Source organism: Serinus canaria, chromosome 25, assembly GCF_022539315.1.
Source record: "Serinus canaria isolate serCan28SL12 chromosome 25, serCan2020, whole genome shotgun sequence".
NCBI lineage: Eukaryota > Metazoa > Chordata > Aves > Passeriformes > Fringillidae > Serinus > Serinus canaria.
The window spans coordinates 13,975,325-13,996,914 of record NC_066338.1 but is presented as its reverse complement, the minus strand read 5'-3'; the positions used below and the strand labels follow the sequence as shown (position 1 = coordinate 13,996,914).

Below are 21,590 nucleotides of genomic sequence, written 5' to 3'. Positions count from 1 at the left end.
TCCCGGAGGCTCCTGAGGCGCTCCCGGAGGGTCCTGAGGGGGTCCCGTAGCGGATTTTTTGGGGGTCCCGGAAGTTCCTCAGAGGGTCCCGGAGGGTCCGAGCAGCTCCTGGGGAGGTTTTCTGGGGTCCCCTGGAGGTTTTTTGGGGTCTCCGGGAAGGTTTTCGGTGGTCCCGGGGAGGTTTTGGGGGGTCCGGGAGCCCCTGAGGGCTCCTGAGGCCGCTTCCGGTTCCGTTCCCGCCCCTCCCGCCCGCGCGGCCCGATGGGAAAGGGGCGTGGCCTAGCAGAGAGCGCTGCGCGCATGCGCGGAGCCGTGAAGGGCTTAAAAAAACTCCCCAAAAAATCCTCAAAACATCCCCCAAAAAAACCCCAAAAACCCAAAAAATCCCCCCCCCAAATTCCTTTAAAAATCCCAAAACTTCCCTTAAAAAACCGCCCAAAATCCCAAAATTTTCCTCAAAAAAAACACAAAAATAATCCCCCTCAAAAAGACTCAAAAAATTTTCCCGAATTATTCCAAAATTTCACTTTTAAAAAAATCCCAAGAAAAATTCCCCCAAAAACGCCTAAAAAAGCCACAAAAAACCCCGTCCGGGCCCTCTGGCCACGCCCCATTATAATCAACATGACGTCAGCGGGCGCGGTTTAGCATATGACGTCATTTTTATGGCCTTGTAGGCGTGGCGTCGCTGCCGGCATTACGTCACCGGGTAAGCCGAGATATGGGCGTGGCTTCCGGGGCAGGGGGCGTGGCTTGAGGGCAATGGCGGCGCTGCGCGTGCTCGTGGGGGTGAAGCGCGTCATTGACTTCGCCGTCAAGGTAAGGGCACAGCTGGGCACACCTGGGCACACCTGGGCACACCTGGGCACCCACCTGGGCACCCCCAACCCCTCCCGACCCCCCCCCGAGGCTGGCACCGCCCAGAGAGCCCCAAAATCCCCAAATTTCGGGTTTTTTTGGGGGGGCTGGGCACACACCTGGGCACACCTGGGCACACCTGGGCACCCACCTGGGCACCCCCAACCCCTCCCGACCCTTCCCGGGGCTGGCACCGCCCAGAGAGCCCCAAAATCCCCAAATTTGGGGGGGGTTTGGGTGGGTTTGAGGATGTTTAGGGGGGGTGGGTTTGGGGGAGGGAGGAGTGGCACACCTGGGCACACCTGGGCACACCTGGGCACACCTGGGGACCCCAAACTCCCCCCCAAAAATCCTCTAAAAATCCCCCAAAAATCCCCAAAAATCCCCAAATCCTGCAGGTATTTTATGGGTATGGAGGTGGGCACTCACCTGGGCACACCTGGGCACACCTGGGCACACCTTCCAACCCTCAAACCCTCCCAAAAACCCCAAAATCCCCCCAAAATCCCCAAATCCTGCGGGTATTTTTGGCCATAGGGGACAGAACTCACCTGGGGGCACACCTGGGCACTCACCTGGGCACACCTGGGCACACCTGGGCACACCTTCCTACCCTCAAACCCTCCCAAAAACCCCAAAATCCCCCCAAAATCCCCGTAAAATCCCAAAACTTGGCAACATTTATGGACTGGTGGGGGGTGCGCACTCACCTGGGCACACCTGGGCACACCTGGGCACACCTGGGTGCACACCTGGGCACACCTGGTGACCCCCAAACCCCCCTAAAACCCCCCCAAACCCCCCCCAAACCCCCTCAGGGGATCCCCCAGGGGGCGGTGCCCGCCCTCACCTGTGCCAGGTGTGCCCGGCAGGTGCGGGTGGCGCCCGGCGGGGCCGGGGTGCAGACGCAGGGGGTGAAGCACTCGCTGAATCCCTTCTGCGAGATCGCCCTGGAGGAGGCGGTCAGGCTGCGCGAGGCGGGCACGGCCAACGAGGTCATCGCCGCCAGCCTGGGCACCAAGGCCAGCCAGGTGAGACCGGCACACCTGGGCACACCTGGGGGGCAGAAAATGGGCAAAAACGGCGAAAATCGGGTGAAAATCGGTGAAAAATGGGGATTTTAGGGGGGAAATTGGGGTTTGGGGCACACCTGGGGGCACCTGGGGGCACCTGGGGCACCTGGGCACACCTGGGGGGAGAAAAATGGGCAAAAACGGCGAAAATTGGGTGAAAATTGGTGAAAAAATGGGGATTTTAGGGGGGAAATTGGGGTTTTGGGCACACCTGGGGGCATCTGGGGGCACCTGGGCACACCTGGGGGGAGCAAAAATGGGCAAAACGGCGAAAATTGGGTGAAAATCGGTGAAAAAATGGGGATTTTAGGGGGGAAATTGGGGTTTTGGGCACACCTGGGGGCACCTCGGCACACCTGGGTACACCTGAGGGCACCTGGGTACACCTGGGGGGAGAAAAATGGGTGAAAATTGGGTGAAAATGGGGGTTTTAGTGGGAAAATTGGGGTTTTGGGGCACACCTGGGGGCACCTCGGCACACCTGGGTACACCTGAGGGCACCTGGACACACCTGGGGGGAGAAAAACGGGTGAAAATTGGGTGAAAATGGGGGTTTTAGGGGGGAAATTGGGGTTTGGGGCACACCTGGGGGCACCTCGGCACACCTGGGGGGAGAAAAATGGGCAAAACCGGCGAAAATTGGGTGAAAATCGGTGAAAAAATGGGGATTTTGGGGGGAAATTTGGGGTTTTGGGCATTTTAACCCCTTCCCTCCCGCAGGAGACCCCTCCGAACCGCCCTGGCCGGGGCTGATTTTGGGTTATTTTGGGTTATTTTTGGTCTATTTTTGCAGTGGATTTTTTGGGCAATTTTGGGGCTATTTTTGGGTCGATTTTGGGGTATTTCAGGACATTTTAACCCCTTCCCTCCCGCAGGAGACCCTGCGCACGGCCCTGACTGGGGCTGATTTTGGGTTCATTTTGGGTTCATTTTGGGCTATTTTTGGGCTATTTTTGCAGGGATTTTTTGGGCAATTTTGGGGCTATTTTTGGGTCGATTTTGGGGTATTTCAGGACATTTTAACCCCTTCCCTCCCGCAGGAGACCCTGCGCACGGCCCTGGCCATGGGTGCTGACCGGGCGGTGCTGGCCGAGCTGGGGGAGGGGGCGGCCGCGGGGCCCCGCGAGGTGGCCACGGCCCTGGCAGGGCTGGTGAAGCGGCTGCAGCCGCAGCTGGTGCTGCTGGGCAAGCAGGTGGGCACCTATTGATCACCGATTGATCACCCTATTGATCACCTATTGGTACCCTATAGACCCCTATAGATCCCTATAGATCCCTATAGAACCTTCTAGAAGCCCATGGAGGCTCTGGCAGGGGCTGCAGCCGCAGCTGGTGCTGCTGGGCAAGCAGGTGGGCACCTATTGATCACCTATAGACCCCTATTGATCACCTATTGGTCCCTATTGGTCCCTATTGGTTCCCTATATATCCCTATAGATCTCCTACAGAACCTTCTAGAAGCCCATGGAGGCTCTGGCAGGGGCTGCAGCCGCAGCTGGTGCTGCTGGGCAAGCAGGTGGGCACCTATTGATCACCTATTGATCACCTATTGATCCCTATTGGTCTCCTATAGATCTTTATTGATCCCTATAGATTCTCTATAGATCCCCCATAGACCCCAATGGAACCTTCTAGACTCCCTATAGATCACTTCTAGACAGCTATAGACCCCTATTGACCCCAATGGAATCTTCTAGAGCCCCTATAGCCCCCCTATAGACCCCATAGATCCCCTATAGAGCCCAATGGAACCTTCTAGACCCCCTATAGATCCCTTCTCAATACCTATAGACCCCTATAGACCCCAATGGAACCTTCTAGACCCCCATAGACCCCATAGATCTCCTATAGAGCCCAATGGAACCTTCTAGAGCCCCCACAGACCTCTGTAGATCCCCTATAGATCCCAATGGAACCTTCTAGAGCCCTCTAGATCCCCTCTAGATCCCCATAGACCCCTATAGACTCCAATGGAACCTTCTAGACCCCCTATAGCCCCCCTATAGACCCCTAGATCCCCTATAGAGCCCAATGGAACCTTCTAGACCCCCTATAGCCCCCCTATAGACCCCATAGATCCCCTATAGAGCCCAATGGAACCTTCTAGACACCTATAGGCCCCTGTAGACCCAAATGGAACCTTCTAGACCCCTATAGACCCCTGTAGACCCAAATGGAACCTTCTAGACCCCCTCTAGATCCCCATAGACCCCTATAGAGCCCAATGGAACCTTCTAGACACCTATAGGCCCCTATAGAGCCCAATGGAACCTTCTAGACACCTATAGGCCCCTATAGAGCCCAATGGAACCTTCTAGACACCTATAGAGCCCAATGGAACCTTCTAGAGCCCTCTAGATCCCCTCTAGCCGCGCTGTCCCCTCCCCCCAGGCCATCGATGACGATTGCAACCAGACCGGGCAGCTCCTGGCCGCCATCTTGGACTGGCCGCAGGTAGGCCGCGCGCGGGGCACCACGGGATACATCCCCCTACGGTGGGGGGATAAATCCCACAATCCACCGCGGAGTAGGGGGGGATAAATCCCGGCATCCTTTGCGGTAGATGGGGGGATAAATCCCGTCGTGCATCGCGGTGGTGGAGGATGATTGGATATATTCACCCCTAAATCGCTGAGGATTGTGGGATATATTCACCCCTTCAACGGCTGAGGATTGTGGAATATATTCACCCTTAAATCGCGGGGGTTTGTGGGATATATTCACCCCTTAAACCGCTGGGAATTGTGGGATATATTCACCCTTAAATCGCGGGGGATTGTGGGATATATTCACCCCTTTAATGGCTGAGGATTGTGGGATATATTCACCGTTAAATCGCGGGGGATTGTGGGATATATCCACCCCTTAATTGCTGAGGATGATGGGATATATTCACCCCAAAAAAAAACCGCTGAGAATTGTGGGATATATTCACCCCTAAACCGCGGGGGATTGTGGGATATAGTCACCCATTAAATCGCGGGGGATTGTGGGATATATTCCCCCAAGGGCTGTGAAAATGGGGCCGGGCCCAGTCCATACTGGGAGGGTTTAATTCATACTGGGAGTGTCCCAGCTCATACTGGGAGGGTTTAATTCATACTGGGAGTGTCCCAGTCCATCCTAGGAGGTTCTAGCTCATACTGGGAGGGTCCCAGTCCATACTGGGAGAGTGTAGCCCATACTGGGAGGCTTGCAGTCCATACTGGAAGGGTCCCAGTCCATACTGGGAGGGTTTAGTTCATACTGGGAGTGTCCCAGTCCATCCTAGGAGGTTCTAGCTCATACTGGGAGGGTCCCAGTCCATACTGGGAGGGTCCCAGTCCATACTGGGAGGCTGCCCAGCCCAAACTGGTTTCCCCAGGGCACGTTTGCCTCGCGGGTGCAGCTGGAGTCGGGGGCCGTGCTCGTGGAGCGCGAGGTGGACGGGGGCCTGGAGACGCTGCGGCTGCGGCTGCCCGCCGTGCTGACGGCCGACCTGCGCCTCAACGAGCCCCGCTACGCCACCCTGCCCAACATCATGGTGAGGGGGCACCCCCGGGGGTCCCCAAAAACCCCGGGGGGTCCCCAAAAAACCCCGGGATTCCCGCGAAATTCCCCAAAATCCCCGCGGTTCCCATAGCGGCCAATGGGGGTAGACCTGGTGTCCGGGATGTCTGGGGTCAGTGAGAATCAAATCCCCCAAAATTCTGGATATTCCCAAAATTCCTGGGTGTGCCCCAAATCCCTGGGTGTTCCCTAAATCCCTGGGATCCCCAAATTCCTGAGAAATTCCCCAAAATTCCCAAAATTCCCCAAAATTCCCACAGTTCCCACAGCGGCCAATGGGGGTAGACCTGGTGTCCGGGATGTCTGGGGTCCTTTTTGGGGGAATTTTCCCCAAAATTCTGGGTATTCCCAAAAATCCTGGGATTACCCCAAATCCCTGGGTGTTCCTCAAATCCCCAAAATCCCCAAATTCCCAAGAAATTCCCCAAAATTCCCGCGGTTCCCATAGGGTTCAATGGGGGTAGACCTGTTGTCCGGGATGCTCAGGGCTCTTTTTGGGAGGATTTTCCCCAAAATTTCAGGGGTTCTCCAAATCCCCGGGTGTTCCCCAAATCCCTGGGTGTTCCCTAAATCTCCGGGATCCCCACAATTCCCGGGGGGTCCCCAAAAAACCCCGGGATTCCCGGGAAATTCCCCAAAATTCCCGCGGTTCCCATAGCGGCCAATTGGGGGTAGACCTGGTGTCCGGGATGTCTGGGGTCAGTGGGAATGGGATTTTCCCCAAAATTCTGGGTATTCCCAAAATTCCTGGGTATTCCCCAAATTTCCAGGATCCCCCAAATCCCTGGGTGTTCCTCAAATCCCCAGGATCCCCAAATTCCCAAGAAATTCCCCAAAATCCCTAAAAATTCCAGTGGTTCCCATAGCAACCAATGGGGGTAGACCTGTTGTCCGGGATGTCTGGGGCTCTTTTTGGAGGGATTTTCCCCAAAATTCTGGATATTCCCGAAATTCCTGGGTGTTCCCCAAATCCCTGGGATCCCCTCAGTCCCTGGGATCCCCAAATTCCTGAGAAATTTCCAAAAATTCCCAAAATTCTCCAAAAATCCCCGCGGTTCCCATAGCGGCCAATGGGGGTAGACCTGGTGTCTAAAAAAAATCCTAAAAAAAATCTGAAAAAAAATCCCCAAAAATCCCTAAAAAATAAAAAAAAAAAATCCCCAAGAATTCCCAAAAAAGTCGCCCCCGTCAAAAAAAAGCAACCCAAAAAAGTCCCTAAAAAATCCTGAAAAAATCCCTGAAAAATCTCCCCCAAAAAATCCCCAAAAAATCCTAAAAAAAATCCCTTAAAAAGTCCTAAAAAAACCCTCAAAAATTCTAAAAAAGTAAAAAAAAAAAAAAATCCAAAAAATAAGTAAAATCTCTTAAAATTCCCAAAAAATCCTGAAAAATCCCTAAAAAAATCCCTAAAAATCCTAAAAAATCCCCAAAAAATCCTAAAAAAATCCCAAAAAATTCTGAAAAATCCCTAAAATATTTTCAAGAAATTCTTAAAAAATCCCAAAAAACCCCCCCAAAAATTCCAAAAAAATCCCTAAAAAATTCAAAAAAACCCCATAAAAATCCTGAAAAAATTCCTAAAACATCCCCAAAAAATCCTGAAAAATTCCTAAAAAAATCCCCAAAAAATCCTAAAAAAATGCCTAAAAATCCCCAAAAATTCCTAAAAAAATCCCCAAAAAATCCTAAAAAAATCCCCCAAAAAATCCTAAAAAAATCCTTTAAAAGTCCCTAAAAACCGTAAAAAAATGCCTAAAAACCCCCCAAAAAAATCTCAAAAAAACCCCAAAAAACGCCTAAAAATCCCAAAAAAAATCCTAAAAAAATCCCCAAAAAATCCCGAAAAAAATCCCCAAAAAATCCCTAAAAATTCCCCAAAATTCCCCTGGATTCCCCCCAACATTTCCCATTTTTGTGCCCCCCAGAAAGCCAAGAAGAAGCCCCTGGAGGTGCTGCCGGCGGCCGAGCTCGGGGTCCCCGCGGGGCCCCCCCGGCTGAAGGTGCTGCAGGTGCAGGAGCCGCCGGCCCGGGCGGGGGGAGAGAAGGTGGAGAGTGTGGAGAGCCTGCTGGGGAAACTGAGGCAGGCCGCATCTGAGACTCCCAGTTCATCCCAGTATAAACCAGTGCCTCCCAGTAACCCCCCAGTGCCATCCCAGTCCATCCCAGTTCATCCCGTCTCCCAGCTGTACAGGGGGGAGTGTGGAGAGCCTGCTGGGGAAACTGAGGCAGGCCGGCCGCATCTGAGACTCCCAGTTCATCCCAGTATAAACCAGTGCCTCCCAGTAACCCCCCAGTGCCATCCCAGTCCATCCCAGTTCATCCCAGTGTGTCCCAGTCCCATATGGGGGAGAGCGTGGAGAGCCTGCTGGGGAAACTGAGGCAGGCCGGCCGCATCTGAGACTCCAGTATAAACCAGTTCATCCCAGTAACCTCCCAGTGCCATCCCAGTTTGTCCCAGTTCATCCTAGTGGTCTCCCAGTTCATCCCAGTGCCATCCCAGTAAACCCCCCCAGTGCTGGAAGAGTCAGCACCAGTAAGAACCAGTTCATCCCAGTTCATCCCACTTTGTCCCAGTTTGTCCCAGTTCATCCCAGTGCTCTCCCAGTTCAGCCCAGTTCACCTCAGTGCCTTCCCAGTTCGTCCCAGTCCATCCCAGTGCTATCCCAGTTCATCCCAGTTCACCTCAGTGCCTTCCCAGTTCATCCCAGTTTGTCCCAGTTCATCCCTGTGCTATCCCAGTTCAGCCCAGTTCACCTCAGTGCCTTCCCAGTTCATCCCAGTTTGTCCCAGTCTGGCCCAGTTCCCCCCAGTGCCTCCCCCCCCCCCCAATAAAGGCGTGCCCATTCCATGACGTCATCGCGTTCTGTGGGGGGCGTGGCTTAAAGGGGCAGGGGCGGGGCCAGACCCTGGCCCAGTTTTACTGGTTTTTACTGGTTTTGGGTGGGTTCTTGCTGGAGGTGCGCCCCAGTATAAACCAGTTTGGCACAGGAGGGGTCCCAGTGCCTCCCAGTTTGTCCCAGTATAACCCAGTATGTCCCAGTTTGGCTCCAGTTTGTCCCAGTATAACCCAGTATGTCCCAGTTTAGGCCCTGGCGGGTCCCACTTTGTCCCAGTATAACCCAGTTTGGCGCCAGAGGGGTCCCAGTTTGTCCCAGTATAACCCAGTATGTCCCACTTCAGGCCTTGGTAGGTCCCAGTTTGTCCCAGTATAACCCAGTCCGGTCCCAGGGGATTCCCAGTATGATCCAGCGACTCCCAGTTTGTCCCAGTTTGTCCCAGTTCGTCCCTGGCGCCTCCCCGTTGCCCAGCAACGCCCCGCCCCGCCCCCGCACTGTCAATCAACCGCATCGCCCAATCAGAGCGCGATTCACCGCACCGTCCGCATGGGCGGGCCTTCACCTGACAGACAGCGCCCTGAACCAATAGCAGGACGCGGTGGGCGGGCGCTGCGGCAGCGCCGACCAATCAGCGCCGCGGAAGCCCTGCAGGAGCGGAGCGGGCGGCCCCGTGCGGCCCCTCAGAGCCGGGGCGGCGGCGGCGGCGAAGATGGCGGCGGCGGACGGCGACGATTCGCTTTACCCCATCGCGGTGCTCATCGACGAGCTCCGCAACGAGGACGTGCAGGTACCGCTACCGGGGCCTCACCGCGATACCCCCGGCGCCTTTCCGGCCTTTCGGGGCCCCTTCCGTGGCCACCGGGGCCCGGCCGCCATCACCCGCTGGTCCGCGGCCCCGCTGCTGATGGCCGCCATGAGACGGCGGCACTGATTGGTTGAGGCTGCCCGGTCCCCTCAGGCGCGGGCGAATGGACGGCGGCGTTACATGTCTGGGGCGGTTGGGGGTTGCGGTGAAAGGCGTGTTCTGATTGGCTGGAGCTGCGGTTTGGGTTTGTAACGCGCCTTTTGATTGGTCGGCAGCGCTCAGGTTGTGGGAGGGAATCTGCCCCGCCCGCCGCAGCGCCCCCTAGCGGCGGGGCACCGCAGCTCCCTCCTCGCCTCAGCCAATAGCAGCGCGAGGCCGCGGCAGCGCCGCTCCTCATTGGCTGCCGCTTGGATGGGCGGGGCGTAACAGAGCCAATCGGAGCCCTCCTCTCTGCCGCGGCGCCGCTGCAGAGCCGTGAGACGCCGCTCCTGATTGGCCGCGGCGCGCTGTGGGCGGGGTTTCCTCATGAGGGGGGCGATTCCCGCCTTTTTTTCCCCCCAATTTTCCCAAATTTTCCTGATTTTCCCCCATTTTCCCCTCCCAGCTGCGCCTCAACAGCATCAAGAAGCTCTCAACCATCGCGCTGGCGCTGGGCGTGGAGCGAACCCGCAGCGAGCTCCTCCCTTTCCTCACCGGTACCAACATTTGCTGGGAGGGCCCCAAAATCTGAGGGGAAATTCCCAAAATTTGAGGGGAAATTTCCAAAATCTGAGGGGAAACTCCCAAAATTTGTGGGGGAGGAGTCCCCAGAATCCTTATGGGTGCGAGGAGCTCACAAAATTCCCCTGGAAACACCAAAAATCACCCAGATTTGGGATTGTGGGTGGGGTTTGGGAAGGTGGGCGGGGCTTGGGGGGGTGATTGGCAGGTGACAGGGGGCCAGGTGAGTGACAGGTGTGTCACCTGTGTGTCACAGACACCATCTACGATGAGGACGAGGTGCTGCTGGCCCTGGCAGAGCAGCTGGGCACCTTCACCGCCCTCGTGGGGGGACCCGAGTTCGTGCACTGCCTGCTGGTAGGAGAAAAACTCACCTGGGGGGGCAAAAACATACCTGAGGGGGGCAAAAACTCACCTGGGGGGGCAAAAAGTACATCTGGGGAACATCTAGGGAGTCAAAAACTCACCTGGGGGGGGTAAAACACACCTGGGGGGGCAAAAACTCACCTGGGGGGGGTAAAAACTCACCTGGGGACATCAAAGCACACTTGGGCAGGGCTAAAATACACCCCATGTCCGTCTGTCCATCCTGTGACCATGCCGTGTCCATCTGATGGCCTCGTGTCCACCTGTCCACCCTGTGTCCATCTGATCGCTCTGTGTCCATCTGTCCACGCTATGTTCCTCTGTCCATCCCACGTCCATCTGACCACCCTGTGTCCATCTGTCCACCCCGTGCCCATCTGTCCGTGCTATGTTCCTCTGTCCATCCCACGTCCATCTGACCATCCTGTGTCCATCTGACCACCCCGTGTCCATCTGACCACTCTGTGTCCATCGTCTGTGTCATCTGCCATCCCATGTTCCTCTGTCCATCCCACGTCCATCTGTCCACCCTGAGTCCGTCTGACCACTCCTGTGCCCATCGTGCAACCATCCCATGTCCATCTGTCCACCCTGTGTCCATCTGACCACCCTGTGTCCATCTGTCCATCCCATGTCCACCTGTCCACTGCCTGTGTCCCACCTGTCCACGTGGCTAGTCGTGTCCTGCTGCCAGCCTGTGTCCACTCTGACCATCCCGTGTCCACTGTCCATGCCGTGTCCACCTGACCCACTCCTGTGTCCACCTGTCCCACTCCCTGTCCTCTGTCCGTCTCTGTCCATCTTGACCGACCACTGTGTCCATCTGGACCACTCGTGTGTTCCATCTGTCCATCCCATGTCCATCTGGCCATCCGTGTCCACTGTCCATCCTCACATCCTGTGTCCATCCTGTCCATGTCATGTTCCTCTGTCCCATCCTCGACAGTCCATCTGACCACCCCGTGTCCATCTGACCACTCTGTGTCCATCTGACCACTCTGTGTCCATCTGACCATCCCACGTCCATCTGACCATCCTGTGTCCATCTGTCCACCCCGTGTCCATCTGACCACTCTGTGTCCATCTGTCCATGCTGTGTCCATCTGACCACTCTGTGTCCACCTTCCCATCCCATGTTCCTCTGTCCATCTCATGTCCATCTGACCACCCTGTGTCCATCTGACCACTCTGTGTCCATCTGACCATCCTGTGTCCATCTGTCCATCCTGTGTCCATCTGTCCATGCTGTGTCCATCTGTCCGTGCTATGTTCCTTTGCCCATCCTGTGTCCATCTGACCACCCCGTGTCCATCTGTCCATCCTGTGCCCATCTGTCCACGCTATGTTCCTCTGTCCATCCCACGTCCATCTGTCCACCCTGTGTCCATCTGACCATCCCGTGTCCATCTGTCCACTCCCTGTGTCCATCTGACCACTCTGTGTCCACTTTCCCATCCCATGTTCCTCTGTCCATCCCATGTCCACCTGCCCACCCAATGTCCACCTGTCCACTCACTGTCCACTCACTGTCCACTGGCTGTCCGTGTGTCCGCAGCCGCCGCTGGAGAGCCTGGCCACGGTGGAAGAGACGGTGGTGCGGGACAAGGCGGTGGAGTCGCTGCGGGCCGTGTCCCACGAGCACTCGCCGCCGGACCTCGAGGGTCACTTTGTGCCGCTGGTCAAGCGCCTGGCCGGAGGCGACTGGTTCACGTCGCGCACCTCGGCCTGCGGCCTCTTCAGCGTCTGCTACCCGCGCGTGTCCAGCCCCGTCAAGGCCGAGCTGCGCCAGTGAGTGACCGCTGGCCTGGCCGGGGAGGGGTCACTGGGGTGACCACGGGGTCAGGGGGTGGGTGGGGTCATGGGGTGGGGTCGGGGTTGGGTGTGGGGTCAGGTGGGGTGACCACGGGGTCAGGGTGGGGTGTGGGGTCAGTGGGGGGAGTGGGGTCAGTGGGGTGGACCACGGGGTCCAGGGGGGTTGGGGTGGGGTCAGGGGGGGTGGTGGGGGGTCAGTGGGGTGACCACGGGGTCAGGGGGTGGGTGTGGGTCGGGGGTCGGTGTGGGGTCAGTGGGGTGACCACGGGGTCGGGGTGCATGGGTCATGGGTGGGTGTGGGGTCAGTGGGGTGACCACGGGGTCAGGGGGGTGGGTGTGGGGTCAGTGGGGTGGGTGTGGGGTCAGTGGGGTGACCACGGGGTCAGGGGGGTGGGTGTGGGGTCAGTGGGGGTGACGGCAGTGGGGTCAGTGGGGTGGACCACGGGGTCAGGGGGTGGGTGTGGGGTCAGGGGGTGACCACGGGTCAGGGGGTGGGTGTGGGTCAGTGGGGGTGACACGGGGTCCAGGGGTGGGTTGGTGTCATGAGGTCATGGGGTCATTGAGGCGACCACAGGGTCAGTGGGTGGTGGGGTCAGTGGGGTGACCACGGGGTCATTGGGGTGACCATGGGGTCATTGAGGTGACCACAGGGTCAGTGGGGTGGGTGTGGGGTCAGTGGGGTGACCACGGGGTCAGTGGGGTGACCACGGGGTCATTGAGGTGACCACAGGGTCATTGAGGTGGATGTGGGGTCAGTGAGGTGACCACGGGGTCAGTGGGGTGACCACGGGGTCATTGAGGTGACCGATCCATTGGTGGGGTCAGTGAGGTGGGGTTGGGGTCAGTGGGGTGACCACGGGGTCAGTGGGGTGACCGTGGGGTCACTGAGGTGACCAGTCCATCCTTGGGGTCACTGGGGTGACCATGGGGTCATTAGGGTGACCACAGGGTCATTGAGGTGGGTGTGGGGTCAATGGGGTGACCACGGGGTCAGTGGGGTGACCACAGGGTCACCTGTCCATCCTTGAGGTCATTGAGGTGACCACAGGGTCACCAACTCCTCCCTGGTGTCCTCAGCTCCATCCCAGGGTCACCAACCCCCCCCAGGTGTGCCCAGGTGCCCCTCAGCTGTACTCAGGTGCCCCCCAGGTGTACTCAGGTGTGCCCAGGTGCTCCCCAGGTATGCCCACAGTTACTTCAGCTAGGACAATGCACCCATAGGTGACCCTTAGGTGTATCCAGGTGACCCTGAGCCATACCTAGCTGTACTCAGGTGCCCCCCAGGTGTGCCCAGGCCCCCCCAGCTGTACCCAGGTGCCCCCAGGTGTGCCCAGGTGCCCCCCAGGTGTGCCCAGGTGACACCCAGGTGTACCCACAGGTACTTCCGGAACCTGTGCTCGGACGACACGCCCATAGGTGACCCTTAGGGTGTACCCAGGTGTACTCAGGTGCCCCCCAGGTGTACTCAGGTGCCCCCCAGCTGTACCCAGGTGTGACCCAGGTGTACCCACAGGTACTTCCGGAACCTGTGCTCGGACGACACGCCCATAGGTGACCCTTAGGGTGTACCCAGGTGTACTCAGGTGCCCCCCAGGTGTACTCAGGTGCCCCCAGCTGTACCCAGGTGCCCCCCAGGTGTGCCCAGGTGACACCCAGGTGTGCCCGCAGGTACTTCCGGAACCTGTGCTCGGATGACACGCCCATAGGTGACCCTTAGGGTGTACCCAGGTGTACTCAGGTGCCCCCCAGCTGTACCCAGGTGTGCCCAGGTGTGCCCAGGTGACACCCAGGTGTGCCCGCAGGTACTTCCGGAACCTGTGCTCGGATGACACGCCCATGGTGCGGCGCGCGGCCGCCTCCAAGCTGGGCGAGTTCGCCAAGGTGCTGGAGCTGGAGCACGTCAAGAGCGAGATCATCCCCATGTTCTCCAACCTGGCCTCCGACGAGCAGGTACGGCGCACCTGGCGCACCTGGGCACACCTGGGCGGGCACCTTGGCGCACCTGGGGGGGGCTTGGGGCGGCTGGAGGGGGTTTGGGCACACCTGGAGGGAGCTTGGGCACACCTGGGAGCACCTGGGGGTTACTTGTGCACACCTGGAGGTCACCTGGACGTTCTTGTGGGCACCTGGCACACCTGGGCGGCACCTGGGCACACCTGAGGGGGGGCTTGGGGCGGCTCGGGGGTGGTTGGCCACACCTGGGGGGGGGTTTGGGCACACCTGGAGGGGACTAGGGGGCAGCCGGGAGCAGCTGGGGGTTACCTGTGCGCACCTGGGTGGCACCTGGGCACACCTGGGGGGGGCGCTTCAGGTGGCTGGAGGGGGTTTGGGCTCACCTGGGGGGGGTTTGGTCACACCTGGAGCAGACTAGGGGACAGCTGGGGGTTACCTGTGCACACTTGGAGGTCACCTGGACATTCCTGTGGGCACCTGGGCAGACCTGGGGGTGTCTGGGGACACCTGGAGGTCACCTGGACATTCTTGTGGGCACCTGGGTGTGGCTGGGGACACCTGAGGAGCACCTGGGCACTCCTGGGGGACATCTGGGCACACCTGGGGGACACCTGGAGGTTACCTGAGCACACCTGTGCAGGACTTGGTGCGGCTGCTGGCGGTGGAGGCGTGCACATGGTGGGGGTGATCACTTGGGGGTTACCTGGGGGTTACCTGTGGCTCATTTGGGGCTCACCTGAGCGCACCTGGGGCTCACCTGAGCACACCTGTGCCTCACCTGTGCAGGACTCGGTGCGGCTGCTGGCGGTGGAGGCGTGCACATGGTGGGAGGGGTTACCTGGGGGTTACCTGTGGCTCATTTGGGGCTCACCTGAGCGCACCTGGGGCTCACCTGAGCCCTCACCTGTGCACACCTGTGCAGGACTCGGTGCGGCTGCTGGCGGTGGAGGCGTGCACACGGTGGGAGGGGTTACCTGGGGGTCACTTCAGGGTTACCTGTGGCTCATTTGGGGCTCACCTGAGCGCACCTGGGGCTCACCTGAGCGCACCTGGGGCTCACCTGAGCACACCTGTGCCTCACCTGTGCACACCTGTGCAGGACTCGGTGCGGCTGCTGGCGGTGGAGGCGTGCACACGGTGGGAGGGGTCACTTAGGGGTCAGTTCAGGGTTACCTGGGCTCATTTGGGGCTCACCTGAGCACACCTGGGGCTCACCTGAGCACACCTGGGGCTCACCTGTGCCTCACCTGTGCAGGACTCGGTGCGGCTGCTGGCGGTGGAGGCGTTGCACACATGTGTGGGAGGGGGTACCTGGGGGTTCCAGTGGCTCATTTGGGGCTCACCTGAGCACAGGGCTCCTGTTGCCCACCGGTGCCTCACCTGTGCAGGAACTGTGTGGTTTTCGTGGTGGGGTGCGGGCTGCTGGAGGTGTATGATCGTCGTGGCGTGAGCATCGCGCCAGCTGCTGCCGCAGGAGGCGCTGGAGGGGGGCTGGTGATGCCCACGCTGTCGCGCAGGCGGCCGAGGACAAAGTCCTGGCGCGTGCGCTCCATAGGTGGCCGACCACGTTCACCGCTGGTGGGCACACCTGGGCGCGCCTGGGAGGGGTTTTCTGGGGAGGTTTGGGGGGGGTTGGTGGGGTTGGGATGGGTTTGAGGGGATTTGGGAACTCGGAGAGATGGTTGGGGACACCCCTGGAGGCATCTGGGCACACCCTGAGTGTTACCTGGGCACACCTGTGGGGGTCACCTGGGCACACCGCTGGGGGGGGTTCTGGGGAGGTTTGGGGGGGTTTGTGGGGGGGGTTTGCGGAGCTGTAGAAGACATTGGGGGACAGACCTGGGCACACCTGGGACACACTGGGGGGCACCTGGGCCAACACCTGGAGTGGACCTGCGGCACACCTGGGCATGGCACACCTGGGCACACTGGGATGGGTTGGGGAGGTTTGGGGGGGTTTGGGGACTCCTAGAGATGTTTGGGGACAGACCTGGGGGCATCTGGGGACACCTGGGGGCACCTGGGCACACCTGGGGGCACCTGTGAGAGGTTCTGGGGGGGGGGGTTGGGGGGTCTGGGGCATTTTGGGACCTCTGGGGGGGACATTTGGGGACACACCTGGGGATACCTGAGCACACCTGGGGATACCTGTGACACACCTGGGTCCGTCTGGACACACCTGGACTCACCTGGGACCATCTGGACACACCTGGACTCACCTGGGGATGGGTTCAGGGTCATTTTGGGACCTCTGGGGGGCATTTGGGGACACACCTGGGGATACCTGGGCACACCTGGGTCCATCTGGACACACCTGGGCTCACCTGGGGATGGGTTCAGGGCGTTTTGGGACCTCTGGGGGGACATTTGGGGACACACCTGGGGATACCTGAGCACACCTGGGGATACCTGGGCACACCTGGACGCACCTGGGCCGCGTCCCCGCAGCTGCAGCGCGCCGTGGGCCCCGAGATCACCAAGACCGACCTGGTGGGCGCCTTCCAGAGCCTGATGAAGGACTGCGAGGCCGAGGTGCGCGCCGCCGCCTCCCACAAGGTCAAAGGTCAGAGCCCACCCCCCCCCCCGAGGTCCCAAAAATGCCCCAAAACCCCCCAAAACCAACCTTGGCCTCCCCAACCCAACCTACCTTTTTCAACCCAATTTTGGTGTCCCCACCCTCCTTGTGTCCCCCCCCCAATTGTTGTTGGTGTTTTTTGACCCATTTTGGTGTCCCCATCCCCAACCCAACCTTGATGTCCCCCAACCCAAATTTTGGTGGTTTTTCCAACCAACTTGGTGTCCCCCACCCAACTTGCCCTTTTTTCAACCCAATTTTGATGTCCCCAAACCCGATTTTGGTGTATTTTGACCCTCAAAGAAAATTTGATGCTCTCAATTCCTCCGTGGTGTCCCCCAACGCAAACCTCGGTGCTTCACAAACCTAAAAAAAAAAACAACTGAAAGAACAATCTTGAGACCTTTTTCATCATCAAATTCAACCCAAATTTGGTGTCCCCCGCTCCCCCTCTGGTGTCCCCCAACCCAATTTTGATTGACCTTTGGTGTATTTTGACCCAATTTTGGTGTTTTTTTTTGACCCAACTTTGGTGTCTCCACCTAACCCAATTTCAGTGGTTTCCCTCCTTCCAACCCAATTTTGGGTCTCGCCAACACCAACCCACCTTGATGTCCCCACCCCATTTTCGGTGTATTTTGACCCAAATTTGATGCTCTCAACTCCTCCTTGGTGTCCCCACCCAATCTTGACCAGCATTTTTCAACCCAATTTTGGTGTCCCCAGCCCCACCTTGATGTCCCCAACCCCAATTTTGGTGGGTTTTGACCCAAATTTGGTGGTTTTCAACCCAACTTTGGGTGTCCCCAACCCAACCTTGACCTTTTTCAACCCAATTTTGATGTCCCCAACCCGATTTTGGTGTATTTTGACCCAAATTTGATGTTCTCAATTCCTCCGTGGTGTCCCCAACGCAACCTTGATGTCCCCCACCAATCTTGACCTTTTTCAACCCAATTTTGGTGTCCCCAACCCAACCTTGATGTCCCCAACCCCAATTTTGGTGGGTTTTGACCCAAATTTGGTGGTTTTCAACCCAACTTTGGTGTCCCCAACCCAACCTTGACCTTTTTCAACCCAATTTTGGTGTCCCCAACCCAATTTTGGTGTATTTTGACCCAAATTTGATGTTCTCAACTCCTCCGTGGTGTCCCCAACGCAACCTCGGTGTCTTCAACCCAATCTTGACATTTTTCAACCCAATTTTGGTGTCCCCAGCCCCTCCTTGGTGTCCCTAACCCAATTTTGGTGTATTTTGACCCAATTTTGGTGTTTTTTGACCCAACTTTGGTGTCTCCAACCCAATTTCAGTGGTTTCCAACCCAATTTTGGTCTCCCAACCCAACCTTGATGTCCCCAACCCAACCTCGGTGTCTTCAACCCAATCTTGACCTTTTTCAACCCAATTTTGGTGTCCCCAACCCAATCTTGACATTTTTAACCCAATTTTGGTCTCCCAACCCAATTTTGGTCTCCCAACCCAACCTTGGTGTCCCCAACCCAATTTTCGTGTATTTTGACCCAAATTTGATGCTCTCAACTCCTCCTTGGTGTCCCCGACCCAATCTTGACCTTTTTCAACCCAATTTTGGTGTCCCCGACCCAACCTTGACCTTTTTCAACCCAACTTTGGTGTCCCCAACCCAATTTTGGTGTTTTTTGACCCAAATTTGGTGTCCCCAACCCAACCTTGGCATCCCCAACCCAATCTTGACATTTTCCAACCCAATTTTGATGTCCCCAACCCAAATTTGGTGGTTTTTGACCCAGTTTTGGTGTCCCCAACCCCTCCTTGGTGTCCCCACTCCCATTTTGGTGTTTTTTGACCCAATTTTGGTGTTTTTTGACCCAAATTTGTGTCCCCAGAGTTCTGTGAGAACCTGTCCCCCGACTGCCGCGAGGCCGTGATCATGGGCCAGATCCTGCCCTGCATCAAGGTGAGCACCTGGGCACACCTGGGGGCACCTGGGGGGCACCTGGGGGCACCTGGGCACACCTGGGCACACCTGGGGGCACCTGGGAACACCTGGGCACACCTGGGGGCACCTGGGGACACCTGGGGTACACCTGGGGGCACCTGGGGGCACCTGGGCACACCTGAGATACACCTGGGGGCACCTGGGGCACACCTGGGCACACCTGGGCACCTGGGCACACCTGGGGGCACCTGGGGCACACCTGGGGGCACCTGGGGGCACCTGGGCACACCTGGGCCACACAGCTGGGGGCACCTGGGCACACCTGGGGGCACCTGGGATACACCTGGGCACACCTGGGGGCACCTGGGGACACCTGGGGGACACCTGGGGGCACCTGGGATACACCTGGGATACACCTGGGGACACCTGGGATGCACCTGGGGGCACCTGGGGATACCTGGGCACACCTGGGCACACCTGGGATACACCTGGGCACCTGGGGGCACCTGGGATACACCTGGGGGCACCTGGGATACACCTGGGAACACTGGGGCACCTGGGACACCGGGCACCTGGGGCACACCGGGTGGGCACCCCTGTGGGCACACCTGGGGTGGTGGGGCACACCTGGGCACACCTTGTGGGCACACCTGGGGTGGTGGGACTCACCTGGGCACACCTTGTGGGCACACCTGGGGTGGTGGGACTCACCTGGGCACACCTGGGGTGGTGGGACACACCTGGGCACACCTGGGCACACCTGGGGTGGTGGGACTCACCTGGGCACACCTGGGGTGGTGGGGCACACCTGGGCACACCTGGGGCGGTGTACCACTCCGGGGACACCTTTGGTCACCTCCTGGTGGCCTCGGAGCCGCCCCGAGGCTCCCCCCCGAGGCCAGGTGAGCTCACCTGTGGCACCTGGGCAGGAGCTGGTGTCGGATGCCAACCAGCACGTGAAGTCGGCGCTGGCCTCGGTGATCATGGGGCTGTCCCCGATCCTGGGCAAGGACAACACGGTGGAGCACCTGCTGCCCCTGTTCCTGGCACAGCTCAAGGACGAGGTGGGCACACACCTGGGCACACCTGGGCACACCTGGGCACACCTGGGAATAGATGGAGATACATGGGGGCACACCTGGGCACACCTGCTGCCCCTGTTCCTGGCACAGCTCAAGGACGAGGTGGGCACACACCTGGGCACACACCTGGGCACACCTGGGCACAGACCTGGGCACACCTGGGCACACCTGGGCACACCCAATGCATTCCCAGTGGTTTTTTTCAGCTCCCTCTCGTGGTGGTTTTGTGAATTGCAGCTTCCTCTCAGTAATTCCCAGTCCCTCCCAGTCAATCCCAGTAAATCCCTCCCAGTCCATCCCAGTAAATCCCAGTCCCTCCCAGTCCATCCCAGTAAATCCCAGTCCCTCCCAGTCCATCCCAGTTCCCCCAATGCATTCCCAGCATTTTTTGAAACTCCCTCTGGTGGCGGCTTTGTGAACTGCAGCTTCCTCCCAGTCCCTCCCAGTCCCTTCCAGTGCTCTCCCAGTAAATCCCAGTAACTCCCAGTCCCTCCCAGCGCCCTCCCAGTAACTCCCAGTCCATCCCAAATGTGGCCCCCCCCCTGCCCAGAAATCCACCAAGGGTCCATACCACCAAGGTGCCATGCCCAGTCCCTACCACAGTCCCGTCCCAGTCCATTCCGCAGGTCCCGTTCCAGTGGACATTCCCAGCATTTTCCGCGGGCTCCTCCTTATGGTGGGCGGGCTTTTGGTGAACAACACTGGCAGAACGTTCCGCCCAGTGTAAAACAACTTCCCGGTCCCCTCCCAGGTAAACGTCCCAGCCCCTTTCCCCAGCGGGCCTCATCCCAGTAAAACATTCCCCAGTTATGGTCCCCAGTGGCCCCGAAGGTGGTGGCGGCTGGAAACATCATTCTGCCAACCTGGACTGCGTTGTTGTTGAAAAAACGAAGGTGGGGAGGGGGTGATTTCGGGGGGGCCATCCGGCAGCTTTCTCGGCAAAGTCGGCTGTGCTTTGGTCGCCGGCCATCGGCGGCGGCTGGCCGAGGACGGCACAAAGTGGGGAAGGAGTGGCGGGCTGGGCCACTCATCGAGTACATGCCGCTGCTCGTCCGGCCAGCTGGTCAACTGGGGGCACTGGGAGGCACTGGAGGACTGGGAGGGACTGGAGAGGGCTGGGAGGGACTGGGATATACTGGTAGGTGGTTTCTGGTGTGTGCGGCTGGCCATCATCGCGTACATGCCGCGCTGGCCGGCCACTGGTCAACTGGGGGCAACTGGGAGGCCCTGGAGGGACTGGGAGGGATGGGAGAGGGCTGGGAGGGACTGGGATATACTGGACTATACTGGGGTGGTTTCTGTGTGTGCGTCTGGCCTCATCGAGTACATGCCGCTCGGCCGGCCAGCCTGGTCGACTGGGGGCACTGGGCGGCATCTGGGAGGGCCTGGGTAGGGCTGGGAGGACTGGGAGGACTGTGATATATGGAGGGGTTCTGGTGTGTGCGGCTGGCCATCATCGAGTACATGCCGCTGCTGGCCGGCCAGCTGGTCAGACTGGGGGCACTGGGAGGCACTGGGAGGGACTGGGAGGGACTGGGAGAGGGCTGGGAGGGGGGGGAGGGGGAAGGGGGGACGGGGATAAATTTTACTGGGAGGGAATAATGGGGGAAGGGGGGTTTCTGGGTGTGTGAGGGGGCTGATGGGCCCATCATCAGAGTTTTGACTGCCGCTTTTTTTGGGCGTCGGGCAGGCCCGCTGGTTTCAGGGGAGACTGGGGGCAACTGGGAGGGCCACGGGAGGGGGGGGGGAATGGGGGGATACTGGTAGGGGGTTAAGCCCTGCATGGGGCACTGGGAGGGACTGGGATATACTGGGAGGGACTGGGAGGGATTGGAAGGGAGGTGAGATTGATGGGGCAGTGTGGGAAGTTACGTCTTGCATGGGAAGCTCTGGATGGACTGGGAGGGTCTGTGATGGACTGGGAGGGGACTGGTGATGGACTGGGAGGGGACTGGATGGACTGGAGGTGACTGGGATGGACTGGGAGGGAGTTCAGCCCTGCATGGGGCACTGGAAATGACTGGGATGGACTGGATATACT

General features: G+C 58.6%; 3 protein-coding genes and 2 long non-coding RNA genes across 6 annotated transcripts in view; 3 read left to right on the top strand and 2 right to left on the bottom strand.

The window, feature by feature from the left end:
* Window positions 1–651: 651 nt before the first annotated feature.
* Window positions 652–8,331, top strand: ETFB (electron transfer flavoprotein subunit beta). 2 transcript variants are annotated; one of them, XM_050984553.1, is made up of 7 exons: window positions 652–819; window positions 1,731–1,889; window positions 2,972–3,124; window positions 4,323–4,385; window positions 5,296–5,454; window positions 7,406–7,564; window positions 7,864–8,331. In XM_050984553.1, exons 1-7 carry the CDS (start codon window positions 652–654, stop codon window positions 7,876–7,878), a joined length of 876 nt encoding a protein of 291 aa, XP_050840510.1. In that variant the 3' UTR covers window positions 7,879–8,331. The 2 variants fall into 2 exon arrangements, with proteins under 2 accessions (XP_050840510.1, XP_050840509.1); XM_050984552.1 differs by having other exon boundaries at window positions 653–819; window positions 7,710–8,331.
* A 614-nt stretch (window positions 8,332–8,945) lies between these two features.
* On the top strand, window positions 8,946–20,276 carry LOC127060749 (serine/threonine-protein phosphatase 2A 65 kDa regulatory subunit A alpha isoform-like). Its single transcript, XM_050984852.1, is given in 12 exon segments — window positions 8,946–9,104; window positions 9,727–9,817; window positions 10,099–10,199; window positions 11,764–11,996; window positions 13,823–13,970; window positions 14,760–14,788; window positions 15,402–15,459; window positions 15,462–15,551; window positions 16,422–16,536; window positions 18,415–18,485; window positions 19,397–19,850; window positions 20,176–20,276. Coding segments are annotated over 12 exon segments (1,569 nt in total). The 5' UTR covers window positions 8,946–9,026.
* On the bottom strand, window positions 16,551–18,400 carry LOC127060700 (uncharacterized). Its single transcript, XR_007780002.1, has 3 exons — window positions 18,162–18,400; window positions 17,365–18,120; window positions 16,551–16,616 (listed from the first exon to the last, which is right to left on the bottom strand). It is a non-coding gene; the product is annotated as an uncharacterized LOC127060700 (long non-coding RNA).
* LOC127060694 (uncharacterized) lies at window positions 18,623–19,020 on the bottom strand. Its single transcript, XR_007779989.1, has 3 exons — window positions 18,974–19,020; window positions 18,780–18,840; window positions 18,623–18,666 (listed from the first exon to the last, which is right to left on the bottom strand). It is a non-coding gene; the product is annotated as an uncharacterized LOC127060694 (long non-coding RNA).
* Window positions 20,277–20,971: 695 nt separating the features above from the next.
* Window positions 20,972–21,590, top strand: part of C25H6orf136 (chromosome 25 C6orf136 homolog) — a 4,417-nt gene continuing 3,798 nt past the window's right edge. The window contains exon 1 of the mRNA XM_050984851.1: window positions 20,972–21,037. Coding sequence (XP_050840808.1) covers window positions 20,972–21,037 — 66 coding nt within the window. The remainder of the gene's footprint in view (window positions 21,038–21,590) is intronic.